The sequence below is a fragment of the Artemia sp. Qi Xiang Cuo genome, chromosome 16 (genome assembly GCF_049724085.1).
Source record: "Artemia sp. Qi Xiang Cuo chromosome 16, ASM4972408v1, whole genome shotgun sequence".
In the NCBI taxonomy this organism is placed as follows: Eukaryota; Metazoa; Arthropoda; class Branchiopoda; order Anostraca; family Artemiidae; genus Artemia; species Artemia sp. Qi Xiang Cuo.
Window position 1 is genome coordinate 45,914,661 of NC_142809.1, and position 21,577 is coordinate 45,936,237.

General features: G+C 35.8%; 1 protein-coding gene across 1 annotated transcript in view; it reads right to left on the reverse strand.

The window, feature by feature from the left end:
- Positions 1 to 21,577, reverse strand: part of LOC148942958 (cubilin-like) — a 405,682-nt gene that overhangs the window by 110,769 nt on the left and 273,336 nt on the right. Inside the window, exons 40-42 of the mRNA XM_089102575.1 lie at positions 20,927 to 21,111; positions 19,399 to 19,539; positions 11,672 to 11,880 (exon numbers count right to left, since the gene is read on the reverse strand). Of these exons, the coding sequence (XP_088958701.1) occupies positions 11,672 to 11,880; positions 19,399 to 19,539; positions 20,927 to 21,111 (535 nt within the window). The remainder of the gene's footprint in view (positions 1 to 11,671; positions 11,881 to 19,398; positions 19,540 to 20,926; positions 21,112 to 21,577) is intronic.

The following is a 21,577-nucleotide window of genomic DNA, read 5'->3' on the forward strand; positions in this document are numbered from 1 at the left end:
ATTGTTCGAGAGTTTATTTTTTTATACCTGAAGGATTTTTCAACCTGAGTGCGTTAATAAGCCTGCATATAAAGTTGATGGTCAATAATAAGAACAATTATAAGAACAGTTGATGGTCAATTATAAGATCGTATCAGCGTTTAGGTTTTTAGAGGACTCCAGGACGGTGGTCTCAAGACCATGGTCGTTGTCTTAGTTGTGGCTACTTACCCTGAATGATTTGAATATCTTTAAAACCCTCTTTATAAAAAAATCTCTCTTAAATGTTGAAATTATTTGACTTAATGATTTATTTTCGTGAATTAGGCCTTAGACTGCATATAAAATTGATGATCAATTATAAGAATACATTTTTGGTGCAAAGTGTTTTTTGCCGAGATTTTCAATAGGGGCTCCGAGTGTTAAAATTCTATTGTAGTTCATAATACGGCCGTTCAGGCCGTATTTTGTTGGGACCCAAAATCTATGAATGTTTCTGATGGTATTTTCATAGTTCTACAAAAGGGCCGAAAAAAGCTTTTCGAAAAAGCTTAAGTATGGTCCACCGAAGGAGATTTAGCGGGAAGGCGGTGCAGTCTAGAATTATTCAAGTCTTTGGAGCTTTTATTCGACTAAATCGTTTTTGGTGGTCGAAAAATTGTTCTTTGAAGCTTAGAATTAGGTTGTTCAACAGTAACATCCCCTCCTCTTCTTTATCGCTGTGAATGCTGGATTCTAAACTAGTAGCAGTAAAAGAGGATCCTTGCTTCCGAGAACAATTGTCTTCACACAATATTGAACCGCTAACCACCTTACCAGGCAAGAGCAATTGGGGAAGTTGACAGAAAAAATGACGAATATATATATATATATATATATATATATATATATATATTTATATATATATATATATATATATATATATATATATATATATATATATATATATATATATATATATATATATATATATATATATATATATATATATATATATATATATATATATATATATATATATATATATATATATATATGTGTGTGGCAGCGGAGTGGTCAAAGCCTCGTCCGGGAACAACCGGTACTGAGGTTCAATCCTTACTTTCGCAAGGAATTTCTAGTAGTCATCGTTATTATAGGCCATTCAGCGTGTCCCCAGGTGGCGATAGGGGAACACTCTACAGATATGTAGGGTACCTCCATAGGAGGCACGGACCAAGGGGGACCTTGTCCCTGGGGGTCCATATTAGAAACTGGGACACCCTTGCCCAGGGCCAACACAGGTGGAGGAGGAAGAAGGCCCCTCAAATGTTTACTCACAAGGGCCCACTGGTTTTTCCACAAGTCCCATGAGTGCAAACCTTCTCCCAGTAATGGGTTAAACTGCATGGTGATGCAGAACACCATCGTGGGAGGATCCTCTATAGGAGGACAACTGTGGCAGGGCGTAAGATCCAGATCTATGGACAACGGCCTCTGCGAAGGGCTGCCTCGACCCTGTTGGGGTACCTGCAAGACTGGGGACCTTGCAGTCAACTCTATTTCCACTTGAGGAGTGGCGCCCCTCCAGGTTATTATAGCCTAGTAAACGACACAGCATTCGCACGGGATTCTGACTAATGGACAATTCTTCTGGGCTTGGTATGTTTTGATGGGCGTCTTTGGGCTGAAAAACCTCTTCCTAGCTAATTTATCTATTATGGGTTGCCTCTACGTAGTAGCATAATATTTGTAGGCATGAATATATAATGAGTCGGAGGTAATAGGCTTGAGACTGTCTGTGCAGGATTTCGACTCTTGTTGATAGAAGAGCATCGCCAAGTGCTGAAAACCATGTTGTGACCAAGATGGGCCCAGGATTGCACAAAGACTTCATTCATACTGGAGGTCCCAGGGACTTCCTGCTGTCCGGTTCCAAGCCGGCTTAAGCACTTCGGTGTAGACTTGAGAAGATATGTGATCCCTGTCCTGCACTGGTATCCGGGATCATTGCTTTTCCTGAGGCGAAAATAATTTGAATGATTTAAAGAACATTAAAATTGGAACTTGGAATGTTACTACATTAAAAAATGACTATCGTATCGATATTTTGACTAACGAATTCAGACGATTTGAACTGGATTTATTAGGAATTTCAGAAACTCATATCCCAGGGGTAGGAAGAATGAAATTAGGTGATATAGAATTTGTTTACTCAGGCAGGAAGGATGGGATACATAGACAGGGAGTAGGGCTCATGATGAATAAGAAAGCTGCTAAGTCTTGTTTAGGATGGGAAGGTATTAATAATAGAATACTAATTGCTCATTTTATGACTAAAAAGTTCAGGGTATCAGTTATAGTAGTATACGCCCCTGTAAAACCGACTGACGGAGATACTAGTGACTCGATGAATTTTACTTACAGTTACAGGAGCAAATAGACAGGGTCCCAGGTAGAAATATGATGTTATTACTGGGAGATTTTAAATCCCGGTTTGGTAGAAATAGGGATAGATGGTATCCCAGCCTAGGTAAGTTTGGTGTAGGAAAAGAAAACAGCAATGGATACAGACTTTTGTAATTTTGTAGGTATAACAATCTAGTTATAACCAATACGGTGTTTTGTCATAAAATGGCTCATAAGTTAACATGGTATTCACGTGATGGTAAGACAGCAAACCTTATTGATTATGTTATTGTAAACCGAAGACGGCAGGATCAATACAAGATACTAGGGTATATAGGAGTGCCGTTATTGATGTTAAAAATTAAAATCACCATCTAGTAGTGTCTAGGGTTAATTTAAAGTTGAAGTTTTGGAAGGGTAACTACCTCCCGGGAATTTATGATGCTGGTAGACTCCAGGATGAGAATTCGAGAGAAACTTTCCAGGAACAGTTGAATACTAAACTTAAGAGTTTATAATTTGATAATGTGGAAGATGGTTGGAATGATTTTAGAAAAATAATTTCTGAAGTTGCTGAAGGTGTATTAGGGAAGAAAGCTAGAACTGCAGCTAAAAATATAAGTGAAAAAGCTTTATGTTTAATAGAAAGGAGAAAGGACTTGTACAAGAATTACCTCTGTTATAGATCGTATGAAAACAAAAGAAATGTAAATAAAGTGGAGAAAGCATTAAAATATGAACTAAGGAGGTGTGAAGTGGAGGCCATGGATAAAATCGCCGAGGATCTGGTAGATGCAGCTAGACGGCATAATAGTAAAATATTGTACTGGCACGTTAACAAATTGAGAGGGAGTAGTCAATCCGACCTTGGCCCAGTTAAAGATAGGAATGGGGTCGCAATTAGCGATAAGGAAAAAACTAAAGAGAGATGGGCCAAACATTTTGAGAATTTGCTTAACCGAGATAGAGTTGCAGGAAAAAATATAGAGGAAAATGAAAAAGTTTGTGATACCTTGGATGTGAAGGAAGATTTGTTTTGTGAGGAGGAATTAGCAACAGTACTAAAAGGATTAAAGAATAATAAGGCTCCAGGTGCTGATAGGGTGGTAAAGGAGTTTCTTAAATATGTTGGCTCTGAGGTTAGAAATAAGTTACTGAAGATTATGAGTATGATTTTTGAAAAAGGGGAAGTAACTAACGATATTAGGAAAACCTTAATTAAGCCACTTTATAAGAAAGTCTGATCTCTGTAGGTTGTAAATTACTTAGTAATATGATAGTTTTTAGACTGAGGGATGCCGTAGACAAAGTTTTAAGAGAAGAGTAGCGCGGTTTTAGAAAAGGTAGAGGATGTGTCGACCAAATTTTCACTCTTAGGCTAATAATTGAGAAGTGCCTCATTTGTCAAACACCTTTGGTGCTCAGTTTTATAGATTAGAAGCAAGCGTTCGATCCTGATGATTGAAGAGCTTTAGCAAAGGTCTTATACTTGTATGGTATACCAGACAAATATATTAAAGTGATTAGTGCTATGTACGATAATAACAAGGCTGCTGTTAAGGGGGTAAATGAGGTTAGCAGCAGGTTTTATATTAAATCAGGAGTTAAGCAGGGTTGTGTTCTATCCCCCTTTGTTTGGATTATTTTGATGGACTTTGTTTTAAGGAGCACAGGAAAGGCAATGGGAGGCCACGGAATCAAAAGTCACTAAGGCTAGGAATAAGTGAAGATGAAAAGGTGACGCTGGGTAATGAAAAGATTGATCAGGTGGGCAGCTTCACTTACCTTGGTAGTATTATTAGTAAAAATGGTGGGAGCAGTGAAGATGTTAAATATAGGATAGCCAAGGCTCAGGGTGCTTTTTCACAGTTAAAAAAAAGTCTGGAAGAATAGGAAAATAAGTCTGCAAACCAAGATTAGAATATTAGAAGCTACAGTGATGACAGTGGTCAAATATGGCTCTGAAGCATGGACGCTCCAAAAAGCGGATGAAGATTTGCTAGATGTTTTCCAGAGAAATTTGTTAAGGATTGTTCTGGGTACCTGGCTGACTGACCATATTTCAAACAATAGGTTATAAGAAAAATTTGGCTCAATATCACTTTCTAGTGTTATAGCGAAAGAAAGGTTGAGGTGGCTAGGGCACGTTGCGGATAAAGGATGACAGATTGTCCTTTTTGGCCAACCGTTAGGGCTAAACGGAAAGCAAGTCATCCCCGTCTGGGGCGAAAGGACGTCATAAAGAAAGATTTAAAGGAAATGGGAACTTTGTGGGAGGGTGTAAAAAGGGAGGCTTTGAATAGATTGGGGTGGAGGAGGAGCGTGCGTAGCTGTGTTGGCCTCAGGCGGCTTGGTGCTGCGGTGAGTTGTTAGTAGTAATAGTAGTAGTAGTATTTATCTGGGAACTTCATCACGAAGATATCCATGCTCCACAAGCCCTCATTTCAAAACGTTTAGAACTTAAAACGTTAGAAACGTTAACGTTTAAAACGTTAGAACATTTCAAAACGAAATAATTTAGTGCCTTTGTCGTCTTCCTTCAAATCCAAATTCTAAGAACATTGGAGAGGCCTCTCCAGCATTCCATAAAAATTTGAGCTCGAGCCCCTAGTCATTTTTGAGATTGATTGAAATAAACTTTTTCCACAAAATAAGTTTTTCAAAGAAAAGTAAAAAACTCCATTAAACCGAAAATGAGCAAAAATAAAATCAAATAATTTATCAAGCGTGAAACTACCACAAATCGGCATCGATAAATAAATGAAACCCAAAGCGAACAGAAATTACAATAAATAGCCGTTTTGAGGCAAACTTAAAACGAGCAGAAATTAACATGAGTAGGGCTCAAAACCCCTATAACTTCCTAATGCCAGAACAAAATACGCAGTACACTGAAAAAAATTTAGATGTTTTATTTTCACAACTTTAATAAGTCAAATAATATTAACATTATGATTGCTAAATATCAGTATATGTATGTAACACTGACAATTCAAATTCATTTGTTTTTTTCTTCAGTAAAGTGAAAATTATGTTCTGTCTGCAAATTATGTCTAGTCTTAAAATATTAAGACTAGCTTCTTTTACAGTCCCATAAAAGAACTTAAATAAACAAGAAAAATCCTTATTATTATCAAACAAGCTCCACGATTTTTCCGTCAATTTAGACCCAAGAAGAGATAATTCTGAAGTATTAAAGAATTAGTAAAGATGGCGACATATTTGAAGCTCAATGCGAAATTCTCATTACAATTGCAAATTTCGTACTGACTAAGAACCCAGCATGAATAAGTTTCATGTAAAATTACCATATTTTTTTCTTCAGGACACTCAATTGCTGGCCCATTAAAATATTTCTTCTTAATGGGGTTTTGTCTTTATCAAAATCGATTTTGTCTTTAAAAAGGCCCTAATACTTCAAGTTTTAATCAAATAATCCTCCCAAGTTTTTAGTCCTTCATACCTATGTGGTAAAGACAAAACAAAATAAAAAAATAAATAAATGGGTGGCACACGATTCTTTACTAGGCCAGCATTAGCGTGCTGACTCTTACCCAACCTCATCACCGGGTAACCGGGTAACCGAGGACAAATTTGCCTCAATTTCGAAAAAAAGGGGAAAACCCCCCAAAAAGTCATAAAATTTCACTATCAAATTCAGTGTATCAGAGAACCCTACTGTAGAGATTTCGAGCTTTTATCTGCAGAAATGTGGAATTTGTTTGTTTTTTTTTTGCCATAAGAAAGATCACGGAAGCGTGTTTTTTTTGTGTTGTATTTTTTCTCAGGAGTGATCATATTTTGTTGACCGAAAAAAATGAAGGGCAAATAGGCCCCCTCTCACGCTCATTTTTTCCCAAAGTCACCGGATCAAAATTTTGAGATAGCCATTTTGTTCAGCATGGTCGAACAATCTAATAACTATGTCTTTCAGGATAAATTGATCACCAACAGTCCCTTGGGAAAGTGCTGCAAGTTATGAACTTTACCCATTGTTTACATATAGTATGTTACATATATGTTGTTTACATATAGTTGGTTATTAGGAAGTTTACAGACGTTTTCAGGGGGGATTTTTTTCTGGCGGCGACTGGGAAGGTTTGGGGAGGGGGGATACGTGGTAGGATACTTCCCCGGAGGTATTTTTCATGGGGGATGAGGGGGGCGCCGGTTTTCCCAGCATTATTTGAAAAACGGTCTGAAATTAAATAAAAAAAAACAAGTTTATTCAACTGAAAGTAAGGAGCAACATTAAAACTTAAAATAAACAGAAATTATAACGTATATGAGGGGTTAACACCCTCGTCAATACTTCGCTCTTTATGCTAAAGTTTGAATTTTGTTCAAATTCTTTAATAATGACAACTGAATGACAAAGACCGTTTAATTAGAATAAATAACTCTTTTGAAAGTACTAAAAATACTTTAGCGTAAAGAGCGAGGTATTGACTAGGGGGTAAAGTGGTGAACCCCCTCATATACGTAATAATTTCTGTTCGTTTTAAGTTTAAATGTTGCTCCTTATTTTCAGTTGAAAAGATTTGTTTTTTTTAAATTTAGTTTCTGATCGTTTTTTAGATAGTGCTGAGAAAACCAGCACCCCCTTCATGGAAAATTCTCTTCCTCCATGTAAAGATCCTCCCACGTAACCTCCTCCCCCCGAACCCTCCCAGCCCCCACCAGAAAAAATCCCCCCTGAAAGCATCGGTAAACTTCCTAATAACCAGTACTACATGTAAACAATGGGTAAAGTTCATGACTTGCAGCCCTTCCCCCGGAGACAGTGGGGGATTAAGTCGTCCTCAGAGACATAGTCATTAGATTTTTCGACAATGCTGAACAAAATGGTTAGCTCAAAATTTGGATTCGGTGACTTTGGGAAAAAATGAGCGTAAGAGGGGGCCTAGTTGCCCTCAAATTTTTTGTCACTTAAAATGACACTAGAATTTTTTAATTTCCGTTCGAATGAGCCCTCTCACGACATTATAGGACCACTGGATTGATACAATCACCCCTGAAAAAAAAAATAAACACGCATCCGTGATCTTTCTTCAGGCAAAAAGACAAAATACCACATGTTGGCAGATAGGAGCTTGAAAACCTCTTCAGTACGGTTCTCTAATACGTTGAGTCTGATGGTGAGATTTTCATTAAGATTCTATGTCTTTTAGGGGTGTTTCCCCCTTTTTTTGAAAATAAGGCAAATTTTTCCAGGTGCATAGCTTTTGATGGGTAAGACTAAACTTGATGAAACTTATATATTTCAAATTAGCATAAAAATCTAATTCGTTTGATGTATCTATTGGTATCAAAATTTCGTTTTCTAGAGTTTCGGTTACTATTGAGCCGGGTCGCTCCTTACTTACAGTTCGTTACCATCAAATGTTTGATATTTTAGGAAGAAAAACTGAAAAAGATCTAGAGGTGAAAAACTTAGGAATCAATATGAGTATTATAATTTCACATAAGAAATTATCATAAGAGTAATATCATAAAACAATACAATGAAAGTTCTAAGTAATTCCTGTGGTTTAAGTAATTTGAACGATGCATGTTATCATTTTGCATCCTTACGTTAGTTATAAGAGAACACAAATTCATCCAGAGAGCATAAAAAATTGATGACAAGAGAATGAGAGGAGACACAGGGTCGTTTCTGAGAAAAAATTAACCAATATTTGTGGAGCGTTTCCCATTAAAATCTTGAATTTAAACACAAGAAGCGTCATAAAAAAAATTATACTTATTTTTCATATTCATTTATATATATTTTATTCACATTGCGCCAAAGACAGAAGAGCCACTTCAACCAAAAAGATCAAAAATGTATTTTTTGCTAATATGATATTTTGGATAGCATATGTTCTACATACTAGCCTAGACCAAATTATATCAAAAGACAATGACAAAAATAATTAGATGAAAAGGTTTGCTTGCTTTAAACCTTCTATTGAACCTTGTATACTTAACCCTTGTATAGAATTTTAATCCTGATCAGTCCTGATGACTCAAATCTAGTCCTAGATGACTCACGCTTTGGATCTAGTCCTGATGAGTAACTAAACAACGTAAGCGGCAGTAAAAAACAATATCTTATCTAGTTTTGTATGCTCTTTGAATTCGCTTCTTTCATAAATAAATAAAAAAAACAAGTTTTTTTAACTGAAAGTAAGGAGCGACACTAAAACTTAAAACGAACAGAAATTATTCCGTATATGAAAGGGGCTGTCACCTCCTCAACGCCTCGCTCTTTACGCTAAAGTTTTTTATTGTTTAAAAAAAAAGAGTTGTGAGAAAGTCAAACTTTAGCGTAAAGAGCAAAGTGTTGAGGAGGGGACAGCCCCTTTCTTATACGGAATAATTTCTGTTCGTTTTAAGTTTTAATGTCACTCCTTACTTTCAGTTAAAAAAACTTGTTTTTTTTTATATAATTTTTGAACGTTTTTGAATAAATGCAGGTTTTGATCTTGGCTCATAGTACATGAATAATTAAAACAACATTTTCATATTAATTTACTTTTATTTGGTTATATGGATTTCTCGAAACTTGTTTCATTTTATTTACGAACGTTTTTATTAGTAATAAATATACGTAACTTACGAATTAACTTACGTAACGAACTTTTATATTCATATATTTTTAATACGTATATTACGGGGTTCGCCCCCTAGTCAATACCTTGCTCTTTAAGCGAAAGTTCGAATTTTGTTCGAATTTTATAAAAATGACCGCTTAATCACAAAGGCCGTTAATTAGAATAAATAGCTCTTATGAAAGTACTAAGAAATCTCTGGCTTAAAGAGTGAGGTATTGACTAGGGGGTGAGCCCAATCATATACGTAATATTTTCTGTTCGTTTAAGGTTTTAATGTTGCTGCTGTTGCAGTTGAAAACTTGTTTTTTTATATTTAATTTCTGATCTTTTTTTAAATAATGCTGGGAAGTCCGGCGTCCCCTTCAATGTCCCTTCCCCCATGAAAACTTCCTTCATGGAAAGATCCTCCCACCTAACCCCCCGCCCCCCCCCCCACTACCAGGAAAAATCTCCCCTGAAAACGTCTGTACTGTATACTTCCCAATAACCAATACTATATGTTAACATTGGGTAAAGCTCAGAACTTTCAGCCCTCTTCCCAGGAACTTCGGAGGATAAAGTCATCCTAAAAGATATACTTATAATATTTTCGACCATGCTGAATAAAATGGCTATCTCAAAATTTTGATCAGGTGACTTTGGGAAAAAATGAGCGTGGGAGGGGGCCTAGTTGCCTTCCATTTTTTTTTTGTCATCTAAAAAGGACACTAGAACTTTTAATTTCCATTCCAATGAGACCTCCCACGGTATTATAGGACCACTGGGTCGATACGATCACCCCTGGGAAAAAAACCCTAATAAACACGCACCCGTGATCTTTCTTCTAGCAAAAAATGCAAAATTCCCCATTTTTGTAGATAGGAGCTTGAAACCTCTACAGTAGGGTTCTCTGATACGCTTAATATGATGGTGATTTTCATTAAGGTTCTATAGCTTTTAGGGGGTCTTTCCTCCTTTTTTCGAAAATCAGCCAAATTTTCTCAGGCGCGTAACTTTTGATGGGTAAGATTAAACTTGATGAAATATATTTTTTGAAATCAGCATTAAAATCCAATTCTTTTGATGTATCTATTTGTATCAAAATACCGTTTTCTAGAGGGATCGCCCGGGGGGCTTCGAGGGATTAAGTCATCCTAAAAGACATAGTTATAATATTTTCGACCATGCTGAACAAAATGGCTATCTCAAAATTTTGATCGGGTGACTTTGGGAAAAAAATGAGCGTGGGAGGGGGCCTAGCTGCCCTCCATTTTTTTTGGTCACTTAAAAAGGGCACTAGAACTTTTAATTTCCGTTCCAATGAGCCCTCCTAACATATTCTAGGACCACTGGGTCGATACGATCATCCCTGGGGAAAAGAAAAAAAAAATTAAAAAAACACACATCCGTGATCTTTCTTCTGGCAAAAAATGGAAAATTCCACATTTTTGTAGATAGGAGCTTGAAACCTCTACAGTAGGGTTCTCTGATACGCTGAATTAGATGGTGTGATTTTCATTTAGGTTGTATAACTTTTAGGGGGTCTTTCCCCCTTTTTTAGAAAATCAGCCAAATTTTCTCAGGCAAGTAACTTTTGATAGGTAATATTAAACTTGATGAAACTTATATATTTGAAATCAGAATTAAAATCTGATTCTTTTGATGTATCTATTGGTATCAAAATTGCGTTTTTTAGAGTTTCGGTTACCATTGAGCTGGGTCGCTCCTTACTTACAGTTTTACCACGAACTGTTTGACTGTTCAACAAAGGATTATTTATCCTTTCCTCACAAATTTTTGACGATGAAATAAACATTAAATTGCTTTTAAGATATAATGTGGAAAGGCCCAGAAATTTAAATTAAATGGTTTGTTTGCAAAAATATCCAGTAATTGGATAATGTTATCTTAATAAAACAATGTTTGCCTCTTTCTTTGAGTGGTTTTCAACCATTTGAAAAGATAGCTCAAATTTGTAAAAAGGCGCATTTGTGAAAGGCCCTCAAATTACAAACTATTAGTTTCATTTGCATTCATCTATTGCATAGTTTGAACCTGGCCAAAGAATTCTTCTTCCTTGAAATTTTTCGGCGATTTTGTAAGATACGTAGAATTAATTTAAAGATGCATCATGGAATGCTCCGAAAATTACTTATAGTATGATCCTAGTAGCGACAAAATTTAGCTACTTGATAATTTAATTTCTTTAAACAACTTATTGACCTCCATCCATGCATGTTTTTTGGATTTTGAAATATGTTTCAAACCAGTTTTCAAATGCGAATAAAGGAATCATCAACAAATTGTGAATTGTATATGCTGCTTGCTTGCTATATACATTGGAACATTTAAAGTAATTCAAATAATTTTTAATTTTCCGGTATGTAAGTTTTTCCGTGAGTTTGAGGAAAAAATATTCAAATTAAGGTATTTGTATGATATCCTGACAACAGCTATATCACACAAGTACTCATGTTAAGAAGGCAATTCTTACTTCATAATATGCAGAATAATCATAGTTAACACATCTTGCCTGCAGCCCCACTATATTTTACCTCCAATCCCCCTGATGTGCAAATATATAGCCCAAGTTATATCCTATCTATCCTATACAAGAATTGTTTTCTTAACATGGGCACTTGCTGCGGTCGGGATATCATGCAAGTATCCAAATTAATTTAAATGACGTATTATAGAAAGGTCTACAAAATATTTCAAAATAGCATTACCTCAAGTCTCGATTAAATTCAAACTGATCCAAAAAGTCCAATTGTACGCTTGTACCTGGAGGTGACATAATAGCCCATTCACATTCTGCATTAGGTGTCGAAGGGCTAGGGTAGTTAGGAGACTTGATAGTCATTTCTTGAAGGGTGTCAACCAAATATATTTGACTTCCACAAGCAAGTGATTTTTCGGAATATCGCAGGCGGAAACCCTGTTTCAACAAGAGTAAATAAATTATTTTTTAAGCTATCAAATATTAAAAGTTTAGCTTAGTATAGTATAGTAGTACAGTATAGTATATTTTATACGAAAAATGCCACATGGTCATGGCCACAAAAACATAGAAAAACGTACCAATACAGTTAAGAACATTCTAATACAATTAAAGGATTCAATTTAAACTTTTTAATCAAAACAATGAAAGCACAGAAAACTATTAAAAAACACTAATTCAAACATACAAACAAAGTCATCATATAACACTTTTATGATGGGTTATACCTACACGAGTAAACCGCACTTGAATCTTAATGCTAAAAAACACCCATTTCCCAGCAATTTTTCCACCCAAGGCTTATCCTCCTAATCCACTCCACAAATGTTCTTTCTCAAGACCCTTAACACTTCACACTTCCTCAGAAAATGCAATAAATTTTCCTCCCACTTTAGCTACTACTATTACTACAATGTAACAGCAAAGCCGTCCAAGGTCAACACAGCTGCACTCATCCTTCAGCTTGATAAGATCTTATTTTTGAACACCTCACAACTATTGTACTTTTATTTAGCAATTACCTGAGAATCAATCAAGTTGTCTACAAAGTAACGTTATTAAAATCAATTCTAACCAATAATACATCTGTGAATATCTACATGGAGGAATACACATTTGTCTTATAGGCCGATAAAAACATTTATTGTTTTCTTTTTTTCATATGAAATAAGGTAATACACCAGTTACCAGCACCTAAAATATTTCAACCATAGATAAAGATAGTTTGACCCGCATTCCTCTGAAATTAAAGACAAACATATCATTTTAAAGTACATATGGCGAGAGTTTCAAAACTATAATTTATGCATAAATAGTAGTGCCATCAATTTTCATTTCTCTGAAGAAGATGTTCTCATTTGGCTACCTACCGGCAGCGCCTTGAAAAAAAAAACGAAATTTCTGACAAGAGACAATATCGATAAACGATCCGTTACAACAATAAGATAGTGCTCATTATCATAATAATCATAAAAATTATTAAGTTCCAGCCATCAGATATAGAAAGTGAGTTTATAACCCTTCATTATAAACTGTTAGAAAGGACTAGTGAAAAATTAGGGTTGAACTACCAGCTTATTCACATGTTTCTTCGCTTAAACTGTGGATTTTTGTTTTGTTTGATTTTTACTCTATATTTCGTAAGTATTTTTACACTTACGGATCATAAATAAGTTATTACTACTGATCAGTCAAAAAGAATATTGCTCTTAAAATGTGAATATATTTGACAAAAAACAAGAATTCTGAAGTACTACAAAAGTGTATTTTACGTTTTCATTCTAGGTGGTATTTTCAGGAAAAACATGATAATGACGGAAAACAAATTATGAATAAGTGTCTATTTCAATTATAAAAAAATGCTTTGCTTTTAGTAAAATGGTCCTGTACATGGAAGCTAGTTAAAGATAATAATTCTCCTTACAGTCCTTTCTATGAATTCATATTGAAATTTAAAATTGTCTCATCAACATCTACTTCTTTTTGGAGGTTACGACTGTGTGAGCTATAAACTGAAACTTATCTGAAACTATAAACTGAAACGTTTTCAATTTGAGTATTTTTCTCAGAGAGATGTTGAGAAAATCCCATATAAAGCGGGTTTTCGAGCTCAGCTGCAATGTGGGGCTGAGAAATATTTGGTTTAAACGGAGAATACACTTCTTTAAAAAAATGAGATTAAAAAGTTAAAATAATGTAATCAGAGGCAACGCTGTAGCGTTGCCTATAGTAAAGGCCAAACGGCTCCAATGTTTTATTATTAATTTATTATTATTTTTTTTCCCAGAGGCACTTCATATGGAAGGGGTCGTCGTAGAAACTTTAAAGAGGGCTCATTCGATTGGAAATCGAGGGTTCTAGGGCCCTTTTTAATAGTCGAAAATGATTGGAGGGCAGCTTACCCCCCCCCCCCATCATTTCCCCAAACATATCCAATCAAAATTTTTAGATGGCCATTTTGTTCTGCGTAGTTGATTTCAAGAGAGAAAATGTGTTTATGAGGAGGAAAATCCCCCACAACCCTCAGGGCAAGGGTCTTGAGTTATGCCCTGGGGGAATAAAAGGTTTTTATAGAAGGCGTTGTCGTAGAAACTTAAAAAAAGGCTCATTCGATTTGGAAATTCAAAGGGATAGTGCCCTTTTTAACAGTCGAAACTGATTGGAGGGTGACTAGCCCCCCCACTCCCCTCATTTCCCCAAACACATCCAATCAAAATTTTGAGATAGCCATTTTGTTCAGCGTAGTTTATTTCGACATAGAAAATATGTTTATGAGGAGGAAACTCCCCCACAACCCTCAGGGCAAGGGTTTTCAGTTATGCCCTGGGGGCATATAAGGTTTTTATAAAAGGCATTGTCGTAGAAACTTAAAAAAAGGCTCATTCGATTGGAAATTCAAAGGGATAGTGTCCTTTTTCATAGTTGAAAGTGATTGGAGGTCAACTAGACCCCCCCCCCACGCCCATCATTCCCCCAAACACATCCAATCGAAATTTTGACATAACCATTTTGTTAAGCATAGGTGATATCCAGATAGAAAATATGTTTTTAAGGAGGACACTCCCCCCCAACCCTCAGGGCGAGGGTTTTAAGTTATGCCCTGGGGGCATATAAGGTTTTTATGGAATGCGTTGTCGTAGAAACTTCAAAATAGACTCATTTGATTGGAAATTTAAAAGGCTAGTGCCCTTTTGCATAGTCAAAAGTGATTGGAGGGCAACTAGCCCCCCACGCCCATCATTCCTCCAAACACATCCAATCCAATTTTGAGATAGCCATTTTGCTTAGCGTAGTTGATTTCAAGATATAAAATATGTTTTTGTGGAGGACACTCCCCCAAAACCCTAAAGCCAAGGGTTTTAATTTATTTCCTTGGGGTATATAAGGTTTTTATAGAAGGTATTGTCGTAGAAACTTCAAAAAAGGCTCATTCGATTGGAAATTCAAAGGGCTTGTGACCTTTTTAATAGTTGAAAGTGATTTGAGGGCAACTAGCCCCCCCCTCAAAGCCCACCTTCTCCCCAAACACATCCAATCAAAATTTTGAGATAGCCATTTTATTAAACGTAGTTTTAAGTTCTGGAAATTAGGTCTTAGAGGATCACAACTCCCCTACAGCCCTTAGGGCCAGGGCTGTAAGTTATGCCCTGGCAGCATATAAGGTTTTGTATAGACAACGTTGTCGTAGAAACTTCAGAAAGGGCTCATTCAATTGGAAATTTAATAGGCTAGTTCCCTTTTTAATAGTCGAAAGTGATTCTAAGGCAACTGACACCCCTTCCATGCTCACCCTTTCCCCAAACGCATCCAATCAAAATTTTGGTATAGCCATTTTGTTCAACGTAGTTGAAAGTTCTGGAAATTATAGGTTTGATCAGGACACTCCCCCCACAGTCTTCAGGGGCAAGGGTTATAAGTTATGCCCTTGGGGCATATATAGTTCTTATTGAATGAATGCTCGTATAAACTTCCGAGAGGGCTCATTTGATTGGAAATTGAAAGTTCTAGTTCACTTTTTAAGCGTCAAAAGATATTAGAGGGTAACCAGCCCCCCCCAAACCATTTTTTCTCAAATGCATCCAATAAAAATTTTAAGATAGCTATTTTGTTAAAAATAGATCAAAGATCATATAACAAAAACTCTTGTGTTGACACAACCCACCAGGGCCCGGGGCAGGCTTTGTAAGTTTTGCCCTGGGAGCATATATGGGTCTTATGGAAGGGAAGCTCGTATTAACCTCAAAGAGGGGTAATTTGATTGGAAACTGAAACTTTTAGTTCACTTTTTAAGAGTCAAGAGAGATTGGAGGGCACCTAGCGCCCTCCCCCTTCACGCCCATTTTTCCTCAAACCCAACCGAAAAGAACTTTGAGATAGCTTTTTTTAAAATAGTTCAAATACCATATGACGAAAACTCAGGGGTCAACACAGCCCCCCAGGGCCCGAGGGCAGGACGTGTTGTAAGTTATGCCCTTGGGTAATATATGGTTCTTATTGAAGGGATGCTCGTAAAAAATTAGAGACGGCTCATTTGATTGGAAATTGAAAGTTCTAGTTAAGTCTTTTCGAGTCAAAAGAGATTGAAGGGCAACTAGATCCCCCACGCCCATTTTTCCCCAAATGCATCCAATAAACATTTTGAGATAGGCATCAAGTTAAAAATTACTCAAAAGTTAGGTAACAAAAACTAAACTCAGGTGTCGTCATAACCCCCCAGGGCCCGGGGGGCAGGGTTGTAAGTTATGCCCTGGGGCATATGTTGTTCGTATGAAAGGGATGCTCGTATAAACTTCAGAGAGGGCTCATTTGATTGGATATTGAAAGTTCGAGCTCACTTTTTAATAGTCAAAAGAGATCCAAGGGCAGCTATCCCCCAACCCATATGATGAAAATTTTTAGATAGACATCTTGTTAAAAATAGTTCAAAGGTCGGATAAGAAAAAATCGGGTGTCAATAGAACCCCCCAGGGCCCAGGGGACGGCGTTCTAAGTTATGCCCTAAGGGCAAGTGTGGTTCTCATGAAAGGAATGCTCGTATAAACTTCATAGAGGGTTCATCTTATTAGAAATTCAGATTTCTAGTTCACTTTTTCAGAGTCAAGAGAGCTAAACTAGCCCCCCCCATGCTTTTTTCCCCAAACCTGTCCCCTACAAATTTTGAGATAGCCAGTGTTTTGGAAATTGTTCAAAAATTAAATAACAAAAACACCCACCAGAGCCCGGGGGAAAGGCGTTGTAAGTTTTGTCCTGGGGGTGTATATGGTTCATATGAAAGGGGCGCTCGTATAAATTTCAGAGGGGGCTCATTTGATTGGAAATTGAAAGTTCTAGTTCAATTTTTAAGAGTCAAAATATATCCGAGGGCAACTAGCCCCCCCCCCTCCACACCCTTTTTTCCCCAAGCCCATCCGATAAAATTTTTATAATAGCCATTTCATTAAATATAGTTCAAAGGTCAAATAAGAAAAATTCCTATGTCTACGGAACCCGCCAAGGCTGGAGGCAGGGGTTATGAGTAATGCTATAGGGGCAGCTCTAGTTTTGATGGACGGGATACTAGTATAAAATTTGGAGAGGGCTCATTTGATTTAAAATTGAAAGTTCTTGTTCACTTTTTAAGACTCAAAAGAGATCGGAAGTCAACTAGTCCCCCCTCTCCACGTCCTATTTTCCTGAAACCCATCCGATAAGAACTTTGCGATAGACATTTTGTTAAAAATAGTTCAACATTCTGATAACAAAAAACTGGTTGTTATGGAAGGGATGCTCGTATAGACGTTCTAGAGGGCTTAATCGCTTAGGAACTGAAAGTTGTTATTTCCTTCAAAAAAGTCAAATGTGATTGGAAAGTAGCTAGCCTCCCCCCACACATCATTTATTTTTTTCCCAGGGACATTTGATATAGAAGGGATTGTCGTATACGATCCGAAAGGGGCTCATTCGATTGGAAATTAATAGTTCTACCGCCCTTTTTAGGATTAGAAATTGATCGCAGGGTAACTGCGCCCTCAAGCCCTTTTTCCCCAAATACATCTGATAAAAAATTTGAGGTAGCCCTTTTGTTAAAAATATTTGAAAGATCATATAACAAAAACACCTTTACGTATGGTCATTTCGTTAACAACAGTTCAAAGATCAGATAAGAAAAACTCCTAGGTCAACCCCCCCCCCCCCCCGACCAGGAAAGGCGTTATAAGTATTGCTCTGGGGGCATATATGGTTCTTATGGAAGGTATGCTCGTATAAACTTCATAAAATTCAGAGAGGGTTCATTTGAATGGGAATTAAAAGTTGTAGTTCATTTTCTCAGAGTGAAAAAGATCAGAGGGCAACTAACCCCTCCCGACCTCAACGCCATTTGGCGTATCTGATGGTTGGGTTTATCCGTATCGGATAAACCAATCCGATACAAATTTCAGGTGACAATTTTGCTAAAAATAGTTCAACCGTCAGATATTAAGACTCCAGGGTCGATATAACCCCCAGGGCCTAGGGATAGGCGTTGCAAGTTATACTCTGGGGATATATATGGTTCTTATATAAGGGATACTCGTATAAACTTCAGAGAAGGCTCATTTGATTGAAAACAGAAAGTTCTAGTTCACTTTTAAAGAGTCAAAGGAGACCGAAGCTTAATCTAGTTCCCCCCATGCCCGTAGGATTGACGCAGTAGGTTTTAGACTTTTATAGTGAGAGAGGGAGGTCATACCCAAACTCCTGTTTGTGGTAATTTTTGTTCGTTTCAAGCTTGATTTGCATATTTAATTTAAGTTTCACTCCTTTAAAGGTTAATTTATTAATTTACATTAATATCTATTGTATGTTTGTTTGCATTGATTGTTTTTTTAATTTCTGTTCGTTTTAAGTTTCATTTATGCCTCAATAGGAAAATATTTTTTTTCGTTTTAAGCTTGATATTCATATTCAATCTAAGCATTACTAGCTTTATGATCTATTTATTCATTTATATTATTACTTGTTGTAGGCTATGTTTTTGCTATGATTGCTTATTTAATTTCTGTTCGTTTTTGGCTTAATTAATTCTTTAATAATAATTTCTGGTCGTTTTGAGTTTAAATACTTACAAACATTTTTATCTGTTAAGCTTAAGTTTGATATGGCGAATAGTTTTATTTGAAAAATTTTTTTTTCTAAAAGTTTTTTTTTAATTAATAAACTGAAAAGACTATCAGAAATTTAGTATTTGCTATGTGCTATTCAAAAATTTCCCGACGCAAGGACCTTAGTAGTCAAGAAGCATCGTTAATCAGTTAATCTGTTATCGTTAATCCGTTACAATGCCCAAATTCAGTAACGTGTTGTTGGGATCTAAGTTGTTCAATACTCGATCTAGGAGTTTTTTTTTTACACTGTGGACAGCATAGCGGAAGTCTTCTCCAAAATATCAGTTTTTTTTTGTTTATGCAGACTATTAAGTTTATTTTTAGCCGTTTATCATATCTTTATCTTTAATCCTTGTTCTGTTTATGTTTTTTTACTATTTTCTTTCTCGCTCTTCGTTTTCGTCTTGTCATGTAGTTTTTATTTGAAACGCTGTGGACAGAACCATTTCCCAAGACTTTTGTAGCTGATTCTTAATGTTCCTGGTTAACATCGTTCGAAAGGCAATAAATTTGTACGTAGGTTCGTCAATTTGGTTGGGGGGGGGCTGGGTGCCGTCCATCCTACATTTTTACAATACTCTATGTTTTGGAAAATACCTTTTTGGGGGTCGTTTCTATTGAAAAATCTTTTCTTTTTTTCATTGAAAATTTTAGAAAATGGAACACTTGTCCCCCTCCTTCCAGATATTGAAAGTAGATTTAACCTTCCTAAATTTTTGTGAATTAAGAACACGGTTTATACGAAAAGGAAAAACTATGATTGTCATAAAAAAAACGACAAACATTAAATCACAGACATCTTAAAAAACCTTCGAAATTAGTTTCTACTCACCTTATACCCTCTAGAACTGCTGTCAGCAACAAACTTTACGTGAAGCTGATTAGAAGAGGTTTCTAGTGATGCTGGTGGACTTTGACCACAATATTTTCCATTGCCCAAAAATGGCGAGTCTACAGAATCTCCATTGCGGAACTGAAAGTGAAAATGAATAATGGGTACAATAGAAAATGATTGCAATTATGATGCATGACTATTATTATGTATTATAATTATAAATATAATTTCAATGATGTAGTATACATCCATTAGCGAGCCAACATATTTATGCAGCTGCTAATAACAATAATGTTAAGTTGTAATTGGTAGTTTTTATTTATTATTGGACAAATGATCACTGATTTATATTAACGTCAAAAACGCCACATCGTTTTTATTTGTCATCGGGCAAAGTGTCATAGTTTTTATCTGTCATCGGACAAAATATCATTTTTTGGCCATTGAGTAGATGGTAATAAGTGAAGTTTTAGTACGCGTACAAACCTCAACCCTCCCCCTTTTGCGAGTGACAGACTAGCTTATAATGCGTATTGATAGATATTTTGGTAAGGTTCTAGACCTAATGGCAAATTTTAAAGCTGAGGCCAAAGCTGTTGATGAGGATAGAGGTACCTTTTGAAAAAAATAATATAAGGAATGTATGTTTTGATTTGCTTCTTTGGGGCTCTAATATAATATTTGAGTGACTCCACTGTCTAATTTCCTTAATTTTTGGTCAAAAATTTTATTTTGTTGTTATATATTTTTACTTTTGAAAATGCACTAGATTTAGTGATTTTCAATCGTGCAGTTTCACATAAATTCCCACAAATTCAAGGAAATTTCCATAAAATTGTTTTTGTAACTAAATTTATCATTCAGGATTAATCAAAACAACGATAACTATTTCGGAATCTGCTTTAAATCGCAGTTGTTTGTCACTTCAAAATTTTTTTTTATACGCATTTTTAAATTTTTTGGTTACTATGGGCTAAAGTTCGTTCTTTAAAGGTGACCCCTAAGATGGCAGCTATAATAAAGAATATTATATTTCAACCAATTATTTCGATGAGTTACGGATGAAATATTACGGTATTTGATAAATGTGGTATTTGTTTGGAGTAATGATGCATAGATGGTGATGCATATAGTAGTGATGTAGTAGTGATTCATAGTAGTGATGCATAGTGCAATTGAATTTCTGACATAGGCTTTTTGGCTCTCATTGCATTAAGAATTTTTTCGTTTGTTTCTTTTAATGCAGCTTGCTTGACAAAAATATTTTTCTTTTCTTTGTATTTATTATTTGATTTTTTAGGTGCAGAATCAAAACATTCCAATTTAATATGCATTCATTTCTATTGTTTTAGTGAAAATTTTTCTTGATTTTTTATATTTTTCTATTATTTTAATCTGAAAAGGAATAATAAACGAAATAAAACAGTCAGCGAAAACACAGTAAGAAGCCAATGATTACTATATTCCAGCCCGATTTGATGTTAACAAAATACAAAAATTTAACACGAATGTTAAAAAGACTTACAACTATATAGTCCTTATTACACTCTTGAGATCCGTCACCAATCACCATTTCGTCAAAATAAAACTCAATTGTTCTACCTGTGCGGACTCTAACAATCCATTCACAACTTACTCCTGCTGGGTAGGACTCAAGATACTTCGGACTCTCGATAATTCCCTGAGAAGTTTTCAGAAGACCACCACAAACTAAAATTTAAATAAGTGTTGCATACATGGAAATAAAATGTTGCATAGAAATATAACTCTATAAAAAATATTAAACGAGTAATAGCTCATAGCAGAACCCAGAAGCTGTTAATATTTGGTTTTATTTCCTATTAATCGTGCATCCGATCTTTGTACGTGGTTTAAGGTTATTTTCAGCCCAGACATAAACAGAAAGTTGAAGAGTTTAATGTACAACGTAGAAACGTAAAACCAGACTTTTAAATTTTAGACAAACGTAAAACGTAAAACCAGACAAACGTAAAACGTAAAACACCCAAACTTTGCAAATACGCCGTACCTGTTAGCACTTATATTAGGGGCGTTTTTTCACACAAAAAATTGCTAATATTATAAAACATTTGTGAGAAAACGCTTAAAATTTAAATCTTTGAACTAAGATCTTACATCTTTTGTCGTTTTTATGCAAACGTCTTTCATCATTCTG